General features: G+C 37.3%; 1 protein-coding gene across 2 annotated transcripts in view; it reads right to left on the minus strand.

Moving 5' to 3' along the window:
- Positions 1 to 20,886, minus strand: part of BRCA2 (BRCA2, DNA repair associated) — an 85,088-nt gene that overhangs the window by 40,838 nt on the left and 23,364 nt on the right. For both annotated transcript variants that reach the window (XM_023751171.1, XM_006085488.3), the window contains 4 exons: positions 19,854 to 19,949; positions 6,317 to 6,386; positions 1,519 to 1,952; positions 810 to 991 (listed from right to left, as the gene is read on the minus strand). In XM_023751171.1, the coding sequence (XP_023606939.1) occupies positions 810 to 991; positions 1,519 to 1,952; positions 6,317 to 6,386; positions 19,854 to 19,949 (782 nt within the window). The remainder of the gene's footprint in view (positions 1 to 809; positions 992 to 1,518; positions 1,953 to 6,316; positions 6,387 to 19,853; positions 19,950 to 20,886) is intronic.

The following is a 20,886-nucleotide window of genomic DNA, read 5'->3' on the forward strand; positions in this document are numbered from 1 at the left end:
TGCAATCTCGGGCACAAGGAACTTAGGTTGTCAAAATCATATATTCTTAATTGGTTGCCGATTTCATATAAGGGAGAGCAACAAACTAAAATAAAAGTGACTTTATTTGCAGGACTTTATGAAATAATAAATGAATAACACCCCAGACTTCCGGGCTTTAACTGATTTCCAAACGGGGGAAAGAAGCCCAAAACCATTTTTATCACAATGTCCATTAGGACATAACATCTTTCGAAGGCCCTACAATATTATCATATAAAAAATTTGCCTGCTATAGTTCGGTCGAGCCAGCTAATTCCCGCACCCCCTTTGGGGGGATGGCCCAGACACCAGGGGGTCAAAAAGAAAAACCAATCGAACCCGGGTTCTTGCCGGCCGCAGGACAACCCCCTCTCCGCGGGGGGGGGGGGGGGGGGGGGGGGAAGGCCTCTTGCATAAATTTTGTGCATTGGGCCTCTAGTAGCTTAATAAGAATCCTCTTTTAAAACTGTGAATAACTCTTAGTGAGTTCAGGACTATGAGTTATTCACAATTTAAATTCAATGAGACTACTTTCCTCTAACACCTAGCCAAGAGCACTTATAGTAATAAAATACGTTTTGAAAGGGGAGGAGGAATACTAATTCTGAAGTCTAGATCACTTTGTAGGATTAAGGCAATAGAGGAGGAGAAGGCTGCCCCTGTAGGTGGAGAGGAACATGACGATTTCAATTGGTTCTTCCTTTAAAAAGGACAATTTGGAGATACCAGTTAATAAAATAAAATTACAAGTGCAATAAAAGCTATTAGCATTGTCAACAAAAGCATACCTGTTTATGGGAACATGCAGAGGGAACTTGGCCTTCTACTGCTACTTTCAGAGAGATTCTAGGCACAGTGGATGTTTTTGCAAGATACAGACTTCCTGGCTGTGGAAAAATTTGTTGGCCATGTTTCTTTTTAATACGCATATCCTGTACATCTCTGGCATTCTGAAGATTTGCAATGCAATCTATTAAGAAATAATTAGCAAAAAATATTTGAGTATAAAATTTAAAAAGCACAACCCTTTCTTTATAAAATTATACATTATCAATTAGCTCTAATTTTAAATCTTCAGGCATGAAAAAAGTTTCAACTTCTAAAGAATAGAAATATCTTTCTTTCTTCCTTCCTTCCTCCCTCCCTCCCTCCCTCCCTCCCTCCCTCCCTCCCTCCCTCCCTCCCTCCCTTCCTTCATTTATTTATTTCAGATTTAGAAGAAAATAAGTAGCCTGGGAAAAAATATATTCCAGTAATAGCAATCCTAGGTGTGTGTCTAATTACTTTTTTAAAAACAAGAAAGTCCACAAGCAGTTACTTTTGAAAGACAATATTAGAGTAATTTAAACCTAATCTCTGGACTTGGAAAAATCTAAGGCATTAAAGACAGTCTTGAAATTATCATTACAAAGGGGGGAAATCCTCAAAGCATTATTTAATCTAAGAAATATCTAACTGAAAGGCAAAATTATGTCAACACAAATTTTTACAAAATACCTAAAGGTTCTTCTTCACACTTTGTGGAGATTATAGTTGCTACTTGATTGGAGTTATCTTTGTTGGGCTGATGAATTTCACTGTTATTAATATTATTTTTACTATGACCAGAGCCATGTTCACCTATGTTTTCTTTTTTTTGTTTGTTTTCTTCCAAATCAGTATTGCTGCCAAGACACTGATTATCTCTGTGAAAATGTGATTTAGTTTTAAAAGGTGGGACAAAAACTTTCACTGGTTTGCCTGTAGTAATTGAGTATCTCCTTTTTTTATTTTGTGTGGCAGGAACTTTATAAAATGGCTGTCCTGAAATTGATAAATTGCTTGAAGATTTTTCCAAAGTTGGCTGTTCATAAAAATGAGATTTGGACAGAAATTCTTGACCAGGTTCAGTAAAATTTGGAGTCTGTATTTTTTGCCTTTCCTTAGTTGTGCTACAATGGGAAGAAAACATTTGCTTGATTAGTTACCAGTAAACACACACACACACACACATAAAAATTATGGAATATGCATTTTGGGGGAGACCCTTATTGCTACATGGTGATACTATTCTGCTGTTTTACATTTCATCATGGTTACCACCCAAAACAATACCACTGTCAAGTCCATTACAACTTCTCATACAAGGAGGCCAGTCTTTGACTTTACCAGGTACTTCCCATAATAGGAACAGTCTGTCAAACACAGATCCTTGTGACTCTCTCCTCCAGGTTATCTCCTTACTCACCTCTTTAACCAGAGAAAGAGCTATCCGTCTTCTTGTGGCTAACACCTTCACCTGTACTCCTAACCCCAACTAATAACTCTGTCTTTCAGGAGTCCCATTTTTTTAGTTATTATTCCACCTACTTCATTTCTTTTTCTATCCCCTGTTGATATCTTTTTTTTTTAGGGTTCCATTCATTTAGCCAGAAAACCCTGACCAGTCTCGCCAAGACATTTTTTCCTCAGCCTTGTCTCCCCTTCAAGTTCATACTGTTACTTACCCCTTGCGGCCAACCTTTCTAAATAGGTAATCCTCAATTTCTATTCATTGAATTCTCATTTCTTCCACTACTCTATAAAAATTGTTCTCAATAAAGTTATTCATAACCCCCCAAATGCCAAAAAAATATTGCTTCATGTGTACACTCATTCTACTAGACTTTTGGCAGCTGTGACAGTTGACTTTCCCCCTCTTAAAATTCTTACCATTCATATCTACCCCATTGTCCCTTTATTTATTTGTTTCTCTCTTTTTTTTGCTGTTTTTTTCTTCTTTCCGACTCTTCTTTCCTGTCTCCAAAGTTGGATTTCTTTCCTAGACCCTTCCTGGGCAAGGTGATTATATCTATTGCTTAAATTACCATCTACCTAACAAAAAAAATATTAACCTGTCACTTATGCCCAACTTTCCCCTAGATGTTATTCCCACACTTTGAACTGCATAGGACTAAATTTATCATCTTCCCTAGAATATACATTCTTCCTAATATTTGATATCTTGTTGAAAACCCCATACTTCCTTTTACCAAACCCTAAACCCCTGGAACAAATTTAGCTATCCATTCATCTATCCACAAATATGTAATGAGGTCCTACTATGTGCCAGGCACTGTCTGGCTGAAGGACAGAGTGACGAACAAAACAAAATTATAGAGTTTACATTCTAGTGGAGGGAAAGAGACAATATGTCACATGGTAGTAAATGCTATGGAGATAAAACTTCTGGTAATTAGCATCTGAAAAAAAGTCTATGCTCACACTTATTTGATACTTTGGTCAGTGATAAAATTCTGGAGTGGAAATCATTTCCTCTTGGAATTTTAAAGGCATTGCTCTATATTATACATCATATAATCCATAATCTTCTAGCTTCCATTATTAATGATGACAGGACTTATACCATAAGACTCTTGAAGCTTTGTTTGAAACCTAATTTTTTTTGCCCTCTGGAAAATTTAAGGTTCCTCTTTGCCCCTAGTGTTCTAAAATTTCACAACAATGCCCCATCATTGTGGTTCCTTTTTATTCATGTGCTCACTCTGAGGACTCTTTATTTATCTCCCACTCCCCCCAGATACAACAAATAGAAGGAAAGACAACATTGCTTATCATTGTTAGTCTGCTGAATGTTATCTTCATTGTACTGAGGACCCTTTTAATAAGCGGTTCTCAACCTGTGGGTCTCGACCCCTTTGGGGGTCGAATGACCCTTTCACAGGGGTCGCCTAAGACCATCGGAAAACACACATATAATTACATATTGTTTTTGTGATTAATCACTATGCTTTAATTATGTTCAATTTGTAACAATGAAAATACATCCTGCATATCAGATATTTACATGACGATTCATAACAGTAGCAAAATTACCGTTATGAAGTAGCAACAAAAATAATTTTATGGTTGGGGGTCACCACAACATGAGGAACTGTATTAAAGGGTCGCGGCATTAGGAAGGTTGAGAACCACTGTTTTAAATCAAGGAAACTCGTTCTTCAGTACTGATAAACTTTTTCTTTGAAATTACTCTCATAATTTTTCCTATTCCTTCTTTTTCAAACTCCAAATTTTCAGACTTTTCTGATTATCTTTTCATTCCCCTTTTCATCTCTTTCTCTTTTTGTTCTACATTCTGGGAGTGTTCATAACTTTGATCTTCTATTACTTCTACTGAGTTAACTTATTTGTGCTATCATATTTTTAATTTCTAAGAGCTCTTTTGTACACATTTTAAGTATGTTATATGTTCTCTTTCCTAATAATACTAGTATTTTTAAAGTTTTCTTCTCCTTGCACAATCTATATTCTCTTAAGTTCCTTCCTTTCTCTTTCTTTTATTTTCTTTTGCTTTATTTTTGTACTTTGGACACTATCTTTCATAGAGGCTTTCTTCCAATGACAGGTGTTCCTTGAGTAGCTGTTCTTATTTCAGAGTGAGGCACTGAAAAGTCAACAGGAAGGTGTGTGCTATGGGATTGCCCATTGTTGACTTCACTGTCTGGTGATCTGGCTATGCTGTTTCACATGAGTACCCACAACTGTCAGTATTTTGGGTTTTTCTACTGAACTGGTCATATTTCCCAGAAAAAAATCTTCCAGTCTTCTAACTGGAGGCCTGGCTGCCAGCAAGGGAACCCACGTATGGGAAGGAGGCTCTCTCTCTTATCATTGATGTTTCTCTCTCTGTCTTCTCATCTCCCTTCCTCTCTGAAATCAATAAAAATATATTTTTAAAAAATCTTAGTAATTTTTGAAGGGTTTTAAGAAGAGAGATAAAATATTTTCCATATATTCCATCTTTTTTATAATGAATTTTCTCACCACTCAATATATAGGGTTTTACTTAATCTCTGTGTTCAGTACCCTCCTCCACCCCATCCCCAATTCAGAATCCCTTCAATTCCTCTTTTCCTGAGAATAACCTTATGGAAGAGGGATAACTGCCTATCTGCAATGGAGGAAGGGATATAGATGCTTCTTTTTTTTTCTTTTAAAATATATTTTATTGATTTTTTACAGAGAGGAAGGGAGAGGGATAGAGAGTTAGAAACATCAATGAGAGAGAAACATCTATCAGCTGCTTCCTGAACACTCCCCACTGGGGATGTGCCCGCAACCAAGGTACATGCCCTTGACTGGAATCGAACCTGGGACCCTTGAGTCCGCAGGCTGATGCTCTATCCACTGAGCCAAGCCGGTTAGGGCGATATAGATGCTTCTTAAAACAGATTTCCAATGAATTTTCCTATTTTCTGCTTCACCTTCAAAAGTACACGTTGCTGCCAACCTAAGTTCCTCTCATGTTCCTTTTTTTTTTATAACATATTTTTAAATATATTTCATTGATTTTTTACAGAGAGGAAGGAAGAGGAATAGAGAGTTAGAAACATCGATGAGAGAGAAACACCGATCAGCTGTCTCCTACTGGGGATATGCCTGCAACCAAGGTACATGCCCTTGACTGGAATCGAACCTGGGACCTTTCAGTCCACAGGCCGATGCTCTATCCACTGAGCCAAACTGGTCAGGGCCTCTCATGTTCTTTAGGGGAAACTGAATTGAGTAAGTAGCTAGTTTCTCTGCTGACTCTAATGTCAGTTTCTGGCGTTCTATGCTTTCTAAGTCTTTTATGCTTTTTGACTTCCAAAATTTTATTGTTTCTTCTTATTATTATCCTTGTGGATTTATACATTAAAAAAATATCTTAGCCCAGCTGCTGTGGTTCAGTGGTTGAGCATTGGCCTATGAACCAGGATGTCAGGCTTCCATTCCTGGTCAGGACACGTGCCAGGGTTGCATCTCAATCTCCAGTAGGGGGCATGCAGGAGGCAGCCAATCAATGATTCTCTCTCATCATTGATGTTTCTCTCTCTCCCTCTCCCTTTTTCTCTGAAATCAATAAAGATATATATATATATATATATATTTTTTTTTTAAATCTTAGTAATTTTAGAAGGGTTTTAAGAAGAGAGATAAAATATTTTCCATATATTCCATCTTTTTTATAATTAATGTTGAGTAATTTCCTTAACTCCGTTCAACCTTAGTACCTCATCCATAAAATGGAAATAAAATCTGTTTGACTACTTTATAAAGTTATGACTAAAAAATGAGCTCGTATATGGATAGCACTATAAAGTATGACCCAAGTACACAATGATTTAACCCTGATGCAGGCTTCAAGAGGGAAGGATTAACTCCTATATGCATGTTAGTGCCATTAATTTTAGAAATATTTATGAAAAAAAAAATACCCATACTCTCCCTACACTGTATTAGTAGAACTTAAAAAAATTTAAACATGTCTTACCATAAGGGTCCACAGGTAATTGGCTCTAAAGAAATATGATGCATAAACAATCTTCTATCTTTTATTGTGCCTAGAAAAATATTGTTTTACATTATGTTTCAATGAAAATGCATTTTACATTAGTTATTAATGAAAGTCTCATAGGATATTTTATTTACTATGTTTATTTAAAACACACTTTTAGATATTTACACATAAATTTTGATATAATTATAGACTTTAACATTTTCAATGCGTATAATGCATGCTCAGTAAATAACTACCAAAAGAAATGTTTGATTCACACTGATGACTGTTTTCTAAATAACTCACAGTACAAACATATAAAATAAATCAGTATAAATTCAGTCAGCCAATGTTAATTGTAACTCAAAGGTGTTAGTCAATGAAAATATCTAATTTAAGATTTAGTCGGCAGAAAAATGGCGGAGGTTTAGATGGACGTGTCAGTGCCTTATCCCAGAGCAGATAAGGGCGAGCAGCTGAAACGGGTAACATACAGCCTGAATAAGCAGAGGAGATTCAGCTGAGAGACAGTCTGCAACCAGGAAAGACAGAGGACTCCTAGAAAAAGGGGACGGTTAGAGATTGAGGCTGAAACCTCTCCTGGAGCGCCGGCTCAGCCGCGGAAACCGCGCCATCTTGAGTGGCTGTTACCGGCATCCAGAGATCGGCTACTAACCCGGAAGCAACGGCTCTCAAGCAGCGCGACTACGTGAACTCAGACGAGCCCTGCTTCTCCCCACTGAAAGGTTAGACTTCCCCCAAAGGTGCGGTTTGTAATTCAGGTTGGAGAGTGGAACGCGCGTGCGGGGGGAGGGGGGGGGATCTGCGCCCCACAAAGTCTGCTGCCGTTGGGGCCAGCGTGACCCGCGAGTGTGAAAGGGCTCCCCCAGGGCTGCTGGCAGAAGGGAACGCTATAAATAAGCCTATAGTTGGACTGGATGCAAAGGGGCAGCCTCAGATTTTGCCAGTCTGCCGGCTACTTGGTGCCAGGGGCCAGAGCGCACGCAGAGACTCCACACAGATCTGGAAGGTAGAGCCCTGCGAGTTCGCACAGCTTCCCAGGCTCTTGTTTTTACACTTACTCTTAAATCTCTGTGTTTGATTGTTGAACCCAGTGCATTGGATTACCCAGTTGGGGTCACTCGCAGAGCCTGTAGGGGAAGGTTGTTTTTGGGGAGCCTGGGAAACAGAGCTGGGAGTGACGACTGGGGAACCAGTTCTGGTCGGAGGACTCTCCCAAGCCAGTTTCAGGTACAATAGAGAACTCCTGGTCAGAGAGGACTTATAGCCTCGAAGGTCAATCCAGACACACTGCCACCCAGAGGCAGAGCCACAATCTGACTCTTCTGTAAACACAGATAAAGGCAGTCTGGGGAACCAATACGGCCTGCCTTAAAATCAGGACTGTGGCTTACAACACGGAGGAACAGTGTATCGGAGGGAAATTCAACATTCTCCTGAATACCTGGCGTGCCAAAAAGAAGAGTAGAAGATCTGAAGCACCTTCATTACTGCACATTTTTTAAATTATTTTTTCACCTTTTAACTAAGAAACCATTTTTTTCCTTTTTTTCATCACCTGATTTTACCCTTTTAATTACTACATTTTTATTTTTAACCAGTATTATTACTGCTACCATTTTACCATTTTTTAACGTGTCATTTTATTGTCTCTTTATTTTATTTTGGGACTAGTGTTCTCCGTTCCTTTAGCGTCATTTTTCTCTACCTCAATTTTGCCTCTGTGGTAAAACCCTTTTCCCCACTTTTCCCCTTTTGCTGTCCTGTTTCTCTTACCCTATTCCAGCTTTAGATTTTCCCTATTCTTTTTACCCCCTGTCTAAATTTCACCCTACTTATATATCCTATTTCCAATCCCCTGCTCTAAATCCTTATACACCTCTCCCTTATCTTTCTTCACTATCCAAATTTTTTTTTCCTTCTTATCTCTCTCTATTGTTTGGTTGTTGTTTGCTTGATTGTTGAGTATATTGGGGGTTTTTTTGGGATTGTTTGTGAGGTTGTTCTGCTTTTTCATTTTTTTTCTGTTCCCCCCTCTCCCCCACCCCACTGGTTATTTTTGTGCTTCTGTTTTCCCTTGCCTTGCTTGATATTATTGGTTGTTTGTAGTTTGTATTCATCTCCAGGGATCTGTTGCTGGAATTTGTTGGGATTAGTGGCGGTTCTATCGGAGTTTTCTCCTCATATAAATAGTCTCTTCCCCTCTTCTACTTCATTCTCTTTTCTCTCTTACTTTTTTTTCCCTTCCCTTTTTTCAATTTCATTTTTGCACACCTTTTTTTTTTCTTTTTTCTCTTCTATCTTTTTCTCTTCTTTCTTCCTTATCCCCTAACTCTCTTAGCTCGGGTGGCCACCTTTATTTGGGGTTATTAATATCGTAAATACATTTGTGTTCAGTGCCTGGTACGTTGTGCCTTGTTGTGTTTTATTTTGTGCCTCTAAATCAACGCAGCAGATCCAAGCAACAGCTGCATCCTGATCACCACATGCTCTGTCTGAAGAACAGTTGCTGTGTGTGAAGCCTCCCTCCACCAGCCAGAAGAGCCACCACAGCTGTGAACAGCACCCACCAGAGGACCTGCTACCAACGGAGGAGCAGCTGCTACCACAACCGCCCAAGGAGCAACCACAGCCCGAGGAGCCACTGCCACCCAGGGAGCAGCCACTGAACGACTCCACAACTAGATAGGTCGGTAGGATCAAACATGGGTAGACAAAGAAACCCCCAAAGGAAAGAAAAGGAGGGCTCGCCAGAAAAGCAGCTAAGCGATACAGAGGCATGCAACATGACAGAAAAAGAATTCAGAATAAGGGTCCTAGAGAGCATAAACCGGATGGAGGAAAAAATCAACAACTTATGCAAGAATCAAGAAGAAACAGATGAAAAGATGAATAACTTATGTAAGACCCAAGAAGAAATGAAGAGCGATATAGCTTCAATAAAAAACACCATTGAAAGTATCAAGAGTAGACTAGGAGAAGCGGAGGACCGAATTAGTGAATTAGAAGACAAGGAAGCAAAACACACCCAAACTGTACTTCAATTGGAGAAAAAAATTAAAAGACAGGAGGAGAGTCTAAGGGAGCTTTGGGACAACATGAAACGAAACAACATACGAATAATAGGGGTGCCAGAACAACAGAAAGAGGAACAAGGATTAGAAAACCTATTCAAAGAAATGATATCAGAAAATTTCCCTGAGGTGAGGAAGAAAAAAGTCACACAAGCACAGAGAGTCCCAAACAAGGTGAACCCAAAAAGACCCACACCAAGACACATCATAATTACCATGGCAAATGTTCAGGACAAAGAGAGAATCTTACAGGCTGCAAGAGAGAGACGGAAAGTTACATACAAGGGATCTCCCATTAGATTATCAAATGATTTCTCAACAGAAACACATCAGGCCATAAAAGAATGGACGGAAATTTACAAAGTGATGCAAAGCAAAGGACTGAATCCAAGAATACTCTATCCAGCCAGGCTATCATTCAAAACTGAAGGGGAAATAAGAAGCTTCACAGACAAAAAAAGGCTAAGGGAGTTTATCACCACCAAGCCAGCAATGCAAGAAATGCTAAAGGGACTGGTGTAAAAAGAAGAAATAAAAAGCTCAGAAAGAAAACAGCCACACAAAAAAAGAAATGGCTACAAACGAGTACCTTTCACTAATAACTTTAAATGTAAACGGACTAAATGCTGCAACCAAAAGACATTGAGTGGCTGAATGGATAAAAAATCATGACCCATACATTTGCTGTCTACAAGAGACCCACATCATTAGAAGGGACTCACACAGACTGAAAGTGAAGGGATGGAAAAATATCTTTCAGGCAAATGGAAAGGAAAAGAAAGCTGGGGTAGCAATACTTATATCGGACAAAATAGACCTCAAAGTGAAGGCCATAACAAGAGATAAGGAATGCCACTTCATAATATTAAAGGGATCAATACAACAAGAAGATATAACCCTGGTAAACATATATGCGCCCAATGCAAGAGCACCCAAATACATAAAAAAACTCCTGGAAGATATCAAAGGAGAGATCGACAACAATACAATCATAGTAGGGGACTTTAATACACCACTGACATCACTGGATAAATCCTCTAGACCAGGGGTGGGCAAACTTTTTGACTCGAGGGCCACAATGGGTTCTTAAACTGGACCGGAGGGCCGGAACAAAAGAATGGGTGGAGTGTTTGTGTGAACTAATATAAATTCAAAGTAAACATCATTACATAAAAGGGTACGGTCTTTTTTTTTTTTTTAGTTTTATTCATTTCAAACGGGCCGGATCTGGCCCGCGGGCCATAGTTTGCCCACGGCTGCTCTAGACAAACAATCAGCAAAGAAACAGCAATCCTAAATGACTCACTAGATCAGATGGACTTAATTGACATCTTCAGAACACTTCACCCCAAAGCCGCGGAATATACATTCCACTCAGATGCTCATGGGACATATTCAAAAATAGACCACATATTGGATCACAAGCAAAGTCTCCCCAAATTCAAGAAGACTGAAATCATACCAAGCATCTTCTCAGACCACGAGGGCATAATATTAGAAATAAACTACAATAAAAACAACCCAAAATACTCAAACACTTGGAAGCTGAATAGCATGTTATTAAATATTGATTGGGTTACCAATGAGATCAAAGAAGAAATTAAAAACATCCTGGAAACTAATGACAATGAAAACACAACAATCCAAAACCTATGGGACACAATGAAAGCAGTCCTGAGAGGGAAGTTTATAGCTCTACAGGCCTATCTCAAAAAACAAGAAAAAATGGTAGTAAATCATCTAACTCTACAACTCAAAGAATTAGAAAGAGAGCAACAAGAAAACCCCAGAGTGGGCAGAAGGAAGGAGATAATAAAGATTAGAGCAGAAATAAATGACATAGAGACCAAAAAAACAATACAGAAACTCAATGAAACCAAGAGCTGGTTCTTTGAAAGGATAAACAAGATTGACAAACCTCTAGCCAGGCTCACCAAGAAGCAAAGAGAGAGGACCCAAATAAACAAAATCAGAAACAATAGAGGCGAAATAACAACAGACCCCACAGAAATACAAATGATTGTTAAAAAATACTATGGACAGCTCTACTCCAACAAACTAGACAACCTGCAGGAAATGGACAAATTCCTAGAAAAATACAACATTCCAAAACTCAATCAGGAAGAACCTAAAAATCTCAATAGGCCAATAACTATGGAAGAAATTGAAGCAGTCATCAAAAAGCTTCCAGCAAACAAAAGCCCAGGGCCAGACGGCTTCACAGGGGAGTTTTACCAAACAGTCAAGGAAGAACTAAAACCTATCCTCCTCAGACTACTCCAAAAAATTCAAGAGGAAGGAACACTTCCAAGCTCATTCTATGAAGCCAGCATCACCCTAATACCAAAACCAGGTAAAGACAACACAATGAAAGGGAATTACAGGCCAATATCCCTCATGAACATAGATGCCAAAATCCTCAACAAAATCTTAGCAAATTGGATCCAGCAGTACATCAGAAAGATCATACACCATGACCAAGTAGGATTTATCCTAGGGATGCAAGGATGGTACAATATCCGTAAATCAATAAACGTAATACATCACATAAACAAACTGAAAGAAAAAAACCACATAGTCATATCAATTGATGCAGAAAAAGCATTTGACAAAATCCAACACCCAGTTTTGATAAAAACTGTCAGCAAGGTGGGAATAGAAGGATCATACCTCAACATAATAAAAGCCATATATGACAGGCCCACAGCCAACACCATACTCAATGGACAAAAACTAACACCATTTCCCCTAAGAACAGGAACAAGACAGGGATGCCCACTCTCACCACTCCTGTTCAACATAGTACTGGAAGTATTAGCCATTGCAATTAGACAAGAAGAAGAAATAAAAGGCATCCAAATTGGAAAAGAGGAAGTAAAACTGTCCTTATTTGCAGACGACATGATATTATACATACAAAACCCTAGAGACTCCATCAAAAAACTACTAGACTTAATACATGAATTTGGCAATGTAGCAGGATACAAAATTAACCCCAAGAAATCTGAGGCATTTCTATACACCAATAGTGAACTTTCAGAAAGAGAGATTATAAAAACAATCCCATTTACCATCGCACCAAAAAAATTAAGCTACCTAGGAATAAACTTAACTAAAGAGGTAAAAGACCTCTACACAGAAAACTACAGGACGTTGAAAAAAGAGATAGAGGAAGACATAAACAGATGGAAGAACATACCGTGTTCATGGATTGGTAGAATCAACATCATTAAAATGTCCATACTACCCAAAGCAATCTATAAATTCAACGCACTTCCCATTAAAATACCAACGGCATACTTCACAGATCTAGAATGAACTCTCCAAAAATTCATCTGGAATAAAAAAAGACCCCGAATAGCTGCAGCGATCCTGAGAAAGAACAAAGTAGGTGGGATCTCAATACCAGATATCAAGCTGTATTACAAAGCCACTGTTCTCAAAACTGCCTGGTACTGGCACAAGAACAGACATATAGATCAATGGAATAGAATAGAGACCCCAGAAATCGGCCCGAACCAATATGCTCAATTAATATTTGACAAAGGAGGCAAGAACATACAATGGAGCCAAGATAGTCTCTTCAATAAATGGTGTTGGGAAAATTGGACAGATATATGCAAGAAAATGAAACTAGACCACCAACTTACACCATACACAAGAATAAACTCAAAATGGATAAAGGACTTAAATGTACGACGGGAAACCATAAAAATTCTAGAAGAATCCAAAGGCAACAAAATCTCAGACATATGCCGAAGCAATTTCTTCACTGATACAGCTCCTAGGGCACTTGAAACTAAAGAGAAAATGAACAAATAGGACTACATCAATATAAAAAGCTTCTGCACAGCAAAAGAAACCATCAACAAAACAACAAGAAAACCCACTGCATGGGAAAACATATTTGCCAACGTCATATCTGATAAGGGCCTAATCTCCAAAATTTATAGGGAACTCATACAACTTAACAAAAAGAAGATAAACAATCCAATCAAAAAAATGGGCAAAGGATCTAAATAGACACCTTTCAAAAGAGGACATTCAGAAAGCCAAGAGACATATGAAAACATGCTCAAAGTCACTAATCATCCAAGAGATGCAAATCAAAACAACAATGAGGTACCATCTCACACCTGTCAGAATGGCTACAATCAACAAATCAACAAACGACAAGTGCTGGAGAGGATGTGGAGAAAAAGGAACACTCGTGCACTGCTGGTGGGAATGCAGACTGGTGCAGCCACTATGGAAGACAGTATGGAGTTTCCTCAAAAAACTAAAAATGGAACTCCCATTTGACCCTGTGATCCCACTTCTAGGAATATATCCCAAGAAACCAGAAACACCAATCAGAAAGGATATGTGCACCCATATGTTCATAGCAGCACAATTCACCATAGCTAAGATCTGGAAACAGCCTAAGTGCCCATCAGTAGATGAATGGATTAGAAAACTGTGGTACATCTACACGATGGAATACTATACTGCTGTAAAAAAGAAGGAACTCTTACCATTTGCAACGGCATGGATGGACCTGGAGAGCATTATGCTAAGTGAAATAAGCCAGTCAATGAAGGAAAAATACCACATGATCTCACTCATTCATGGATAATAAAGACCATTATAAACTTATGAACAATAATAGATACAGAGGCAGAGCTGCCTCAAACTGATTGTCAAACTGCAGCGGGAAGGCCAGGGAGGGTTGGGGGGCAGGAGGGACGGGGGTAAGAGATCAACCGAAGGACTTGTATGCATGCATATAAGCATAACCAATGGACATAAGACACTGGGGGGTAGGGGAGGCCAGGGGATTGTCAAGGGCGGGGGAAAAAAAAGGACACATATGTAATACCCTTTGTAATACTTTAAGCAATAAAAAAAAAGAAAAGAAAATAAGGTAAATAAAAAAAAAATTTAGTCTTGTAAAGGTTTAGAAGCTAAACTTTAGATATTATTCTCAGTATGTAACTTGTACTTCTCATATCTCCAAGTAGTCCTTTGAAAGGGGAGCAGTTGAAAAAACTAGAATTTGTAGATAGAGCCATGTGATCACAAGTACTATGTAATCATGAAAAGAATGAGGAAAATCTCTACATATTCATTAGGAATGATGTCTAGATATGTTCTAAAGTAAACAACACCGACAAACAAAGAAGGTATTAAACAGTGTATAATATACTGATACCTTGCCCTAGCAAGTTTGGCTCAGTTGACAGAGTGTCAGAGTGTGGACTGAAGAGTCCCTGGTTTGATTCTGATCAGGGGCATATGACCGGGTTACTGGCTCAGTCCCCAGTATGGGGCATGCAAGAGGCAGCCAATCAATAATTCTCTCTCAACATTGATGTTTCTCTTTCTCCCTCTCCCTTCCTTTCTGAAATCAATAAAACATATTAAAAAATATATATACTGATACCTTGTAAGAAAGGATAATGAGTGTATGTATGTGTGCTGTGTGTATGTATGGTAAATTTGAAACTATTATGTATATACTGTAAGACAGTGGATCTCAAAGGGTGATCCCTGGGGGAGGGATACCCGCAACTCTATTAGGGAATCTAAGCTGTCAAAGCTACCTTATTAATAATAATAATGATAATAATTATAAAGTCATATATATGTTTTTTTGTTTGTTTGTTAAAGTATTACATATGTCTCCTTTTTCCCGATTGACCACCCCACCACCACTCCCACCCCCGTCTTTTTTCATTGTGTTGACATTTTGAGTAATTATGACATCTGCATTGCTCGTGTGTCCTATTGCAGATTTTAGTGTGATGATTGTCTCAAAGAATGTACTTATGTAAACTTTTCACACAGTTCCATTGTTACTTAAAAGAATAACCAAACAATTAGTTATCCAGACTTGGATATTCAGGAGATACTTTTTGAAATGAATGAAATGAACTTGTCACTACAAGGAAAACAAGTGGCAGTATTTGTTTCCAGTGGTAAAATGTAAGCTTTTAAACAAAATTAGAATTTTGGAAGGCTTTTATTTGGCTCGTTAGCCTGACAGCTTCCAAATACTTAAAACTTTTCACATATCAGTGGTGACAAAAAGCAATCGTTTAATATTGTATAAAAAATATGCCAATATTTGGAAGAACAGCATAACTAAGTGTACTAATATTTTCAAAAATGACCAATGCACAATGTACAAAAATTAAAATATTTCAGTTTTAATTTTAATATGATAAATATAAATAAATGTAATTCACATGCACAGACCTACTTTGGGATCTTCAATAATTTTTAAGAGTATAAAAAGGTCTCCAGACCAAAAAATTTGAGAACCACCACTGCAGGATAAGTAACTATGGCACTGTTATTATGAACCAAGAATTGTAGCATAAAAAAAAATGACACCAGCAGCGAGACTAGTTAGAACCCCAATCTTGTTTTTTAAAAACTATTAACCACTGAAAGGCTCATTGGGGAAACAGTGATTCTAGAAGTAGGGCAGGGAATTACAAGAACACCCTAGGAAATCTTTTTATGATAATAAAAAGCACAAAAGTGCTCAAAGGTTAATCAAGGCATGTTAAAAAAATAAACAAACCCTTGTGAAATACTTTAAAGAGGTTTCCACTTTTAAATTTGGGATGATTTAAATAAAAAAGTGTTTTTTTGTGAAAATATACATTATGTGTAATATATTTTACTTTTAGACTTTATACATGCATTATAAATAAAAATCAATTTTATTCAACAAAGAAAAAAATTCATTTTCTACCATTAGCAGTGATTATTACACTAACTACTCCCTATTCTGAAAAGATGATAATTAAAAGGAAAGAATTAAGCTTTTACCCAGCCTTTTTAGGAAGAACTATAGTTCCTCCCCAGTTATTAAGGAAAAGCTCTTCCTTGTTGAAGAATCCCAGCTAATAAATGTATAAGGAATAACATAATTTGGAAAACACTATTTTCTAACTTCTACTTAAATAATTGATTCAAGTGAATATTATCAATTGATGTTGAAATTGTGAGCGAAAGAGTGGTAAACTGGATATTTTCACAGCCCAAAAGATCATCCCACAGATTACCTGCTAGTTGCAAATGGGAAAATAGACCATTTTAACGAAGTGATTTGGTGGTTAGCATCTTAACTAAGTGATCAAACCGTCTGACACAGTGTGCCCCTGATGCAAACATGTACACAGAACTTCTATGAGGCATTCTTGCCAAAAATGCATAACCAGATCCTAATTAAGTCTTTGATCCAAATAGGGAATAGAACAAAAAGCTAAATGATACTACAAGCAAACAAACAACTCCAGAATGTGGGACAGTCTACAAAACAACTGGCTTGGTTATTTAAAAGTGCTACTGGCCCTAACTGGTTTGGCTCAGTGGATAGAGCGTCGGCCTGCGGACTGAAGGGTCCCGGGTTCGATTCCAGTCAAGGGCATGTACCTTGGTTGCGGGCACATCCCCAGTAGGGAGTGTGCAGGAGGCAGCTGGTTGATGTTTCTCTCTCATCGATGTTTCTAACTCTCTATCCCTCTTCCTTCCTCTCTGTAAAAAATCAATAAAATATATTTAAAAAATAAATAAATAAAAGTGCTACTGTATGAAAAATAAAGTTAACTATAAAAAAAGCTAAGAAGACCACTGTAGATTAGATTATATCAGATATTAGGCAACTTTCTTTGGTGATGATTGTTAGGTCGGAGCGCGCCCAGGATCGGATACATGCAGACGTGTGCTGAGATAATGGACCCTCCCTGGCATTTCTAACAGATCAGTGTGCCAGACACAAGATACCAGCTTCTCCCTGAATCAACACAACCCCCCACACAGATACTGACTCCTTCCTGAATACCCTGCTGACCCCCTGCAGCGGAAACTTCCTCAGCTGAATACCTCAGTTCATGTCCCCGCCCCTCACCCAACCGCAGTATAAAAAAAGCGCCCCCCTCCGTGTTGGCGCGGATCCACATGCCCTGTCTTTGGGGTTCATGGGTCGCCCTGGGATGCAGAATAAAACCTTTCCTTTCTTTCTTTTCTGATTAACTCGGCTCTCTTTATTTCCTACACCGCCTCCTGAGCCACCTAACCTAACAATGATGGCTCTGTGGTTATACCATTATGAAATGTCAGATCTAAAACTAACACTCAAATGTGTTTTTTTTGTGTGTGTGTGTTTTTAAAAAAATATTTTTATTGATTTCAGAGAGGAAGGGAGAGGGAGAGAGAAATAGAAATATCAATGATGAGAAAGAATCATTGCTCGGCTGCCTCCTGCATGCCCCATACTGGGGATCAAGTCCACAACCCAGGCATGTGCCCCAACCAGGAACCATGACCTCCTGGTTCATAGGGTGACACTCAACCATTGAGCCACTGCAGCTGGGCAACGCTCAAGTGTTTTAACACAAACATATCCTCATAGATCTATTACTATATATGTCCACATATTATATGTAATTAGATAAAACAAAAAGCAAAAATAGTAATACTGTTGAATATAGGTGCTGACTAAATGGGTATACTCTCAACATTTGTGCATGTAAAAATGTTCATAATAAAAAGTCAGAAGGAAAATAATCATTCACTAGCAAATTGTGAATGATTATCATGCTGAGAAAAAAATCATTAAAAAAATAAAAAGTAAGATATGATGGTCAAATAAATACTGAGTATATACTGGCTTAAGATAATCCCCCAAATATAATAATACTTCATGCAACAGTATCATTGTTACAATTATATGCATGTTTTTCCATTTACTTCTTGTAGCACTATGTCAAAAACAATGGTTTTAGAAGGACAAGATTTTCCTATATGCATACTACCTAATACCATTCTTTTAATACATAGAGAGTAGAAAGAAGTCACATCTTACACAGGTTCTAAAGACAATTTATCATGTAATAACTCAGTATGGTAATAATTATCCTAGAAATTATTTCTATTTCTCATAAAGAATAGTAATCACGGTTTTTGTTTTCAACTCTGTTCAGAATTCTTATACAGACTAAAGTTTGAGAACCATTAAGTTAGGAGGAAGAAAAGAACAACAGAAATAATATAGTTTTATGGACATTTAAAACACTCTGTTTTAATGATAACTTTCACATCTCTATCAGTAAATGAGACATGATTTAGAATATTCCAAAGTGTTCCTGCCTCTTGTGGGATTTACCCATGTGTTTCAGAACGAAGCCTCCAGAGTTTAATATATTTCTCCCTCACAATCTCAGTTCTTCCTTTCTAAACCAGGAACCAAGTATATAGTGAGCAATAGTTACATATGTTTTATTTATTTTCAAGCATTTCATGGTAAGAACTTTGAATTTCCATATAAATGAAATAGGAAGCCACAAACAGTTTTAAGCAGTCAAGTGACAGAATCTGACCTCTGTGTTTCAAGATTCTGGCTGTTGTGTTGCAAATAGGCTAGAGCAGTGGTTCCCAAACTTATTTGGCCTACAGCCCCCTTTCCAGAAAAAATATTACTCAGCGCCCCCTGGAAATTAATTTTTTTTAAATTTTAATAGCAATTAAACAGAAAGATATATGTATTAATGTTTCTACCTTTTTCGTAAAATATAGTAAAGAAAGGTGTAAATTAGAAACATTGAAGTTTGAAATTATGAAACTATTTATTGAACTCAGAATAGAAAGGTAATACAAAAAAAGTTAAAACAAATGCACCTGTGGCCATCACCGCCCCCCTGGATCGCTGCAGCGCCCACCAGGGGGCGGTAGCGCCCACTTTGGGAATCACTGGGCTAGAGGAAAGGAAATGGCAAAAACAGGGAGAAGGGTTAGAAGCTATGATAGTGGCTTGGATAAAGATTGCAGGGGTAGAGGTGAGAAGAAATGATCAGATTCTTATTATATTTTGAAGGTAGAACCTATAGGCCTTGTTAATGGGTTGGATATGAAGTACGAGGAAATAAAGGTAAAAGATGACGTAAGGCTTTTATGTGATCTGCTGGCAGAATGGCAGTGAGAAAGGAAAGATAACAGAAAGAGCAGGTCTGGGGCATGGATGGAATCAGGGGTTTAGCACTGATCATATTAACTGAGATGCATTATTAGCAAAACCAGCAGAAAAGTGATAAATCGACAAATGAATAACTAAGCCTGGAGTCCAGGACAGGCTAAAGACTGAAGATATAATTTGCATAGTCACTGAAGTTTAGACTAAATTCTTACTAAATTTTATAGCTTTTTTTAAATTAAAAAGTCATTATTTTATAATAATTACACATTTCCCAATTACAAAGAACCTCTTGCCTTATACCAGGTATTATGAAGGAAAAGCTCACATAAGTAAGACGAGATATAAGTTTAACAAACAAACTGTAAGGTCTTGTCTAATTATCTATAATCAAAAGAGCTGAAAAAATAACTATTATGAATATTATGGGTAGTACCTATAGAGGGGGAAAATATGGATAAAAAGCAAATTTTACCATCTGGAGTGCTTTTTGAAGCCTTTAAGGATTTTTCTTGATTTTCAATTATCCCATTAAATTCATTTAACAAGTTCCTTTTGATTGGGGGCTCTCCTAAAAAAAATTTCCATACAGGTTTTCAAAAGCAAATAATAAAAAAGCCTATAGCCCATTTTTAAAAGCTAAAGTACTGACTCTTACAATATGTTCAGCAAAAAATACATAATTATAATTTAAATAGCGACCATTCTATTTTGAAAGAGAATATTCATTTTTCAATATCAATTTAATTTCTATTATTTTTGACCATTTAAAATACCACTATTTAATTGGGTCTAGGGATAAACAGACATTACCCAATACCACAGATAAACTACTTTTTAATAAACTAGAACTGAATGTAATTCTAGGTTTACTGGCAATAAAGATAAACAAAATCTCTTCAAATAAATGTCTTTTTCCTGCATTAAACTCAAGAGGAATTTATTATATAGGTCATTGAATTAGAGTCAGTGAGTAGGAGAAAATATTTTTTAAATTACCAAAATTACATTAAAATATTAGTAGAAGTAATACTTCTTATTAAAAATTCTACAAATGCTGAAAGTAAAATTAAACCATGATTCTAGATATGCATTTTCATGCCATATGGATAATATGTGGTAACAGGTGCTTTGCTTTTTGATGCTTTATTAAGGAAATGAATTTGTAGTATTTAATAAGTAACAATATCCATTCAGGGCTTTACCAAATGTTAGATTATAATGTGATTTAATTGTTTAACAGGGACCTGTATTAGTCAAATAACCAGAAGGTGATTAAGCTGCATATATTTGCATATAAATATATAACAGAGGTGAGGGAAATTAAACAGTGATGCTGTTGAGAATATTTATTAAAAGTTGTTTTTTCTCCTGAGCTGAAGGCCAACCCATTTCAGTATACACATGAACAAAATGGGTCCAATAAATAAAGCCATTATTTTCCATAAAAGAATTATGAGTATCTTTAATCATCTCTGCACTTCAGCATCCTGCATTAGACAAGAGCA

This window comes from Myotis lucifugus, unplaced genomic scaffold (assembly GCF_000147115.1).
Source record: "Myotis lucifugus unplaced genomic scaffold, Myoluc2.0 scaffold_19, whole genome shotgun sequence".
NCBI classification, from domain to species: domain Eukaryota; kingdom Metazoa; phylum Chordata; class Mammalia; order Chiroptera; family Vespertilionidae; genus Myotis; species Myotis lucifugus.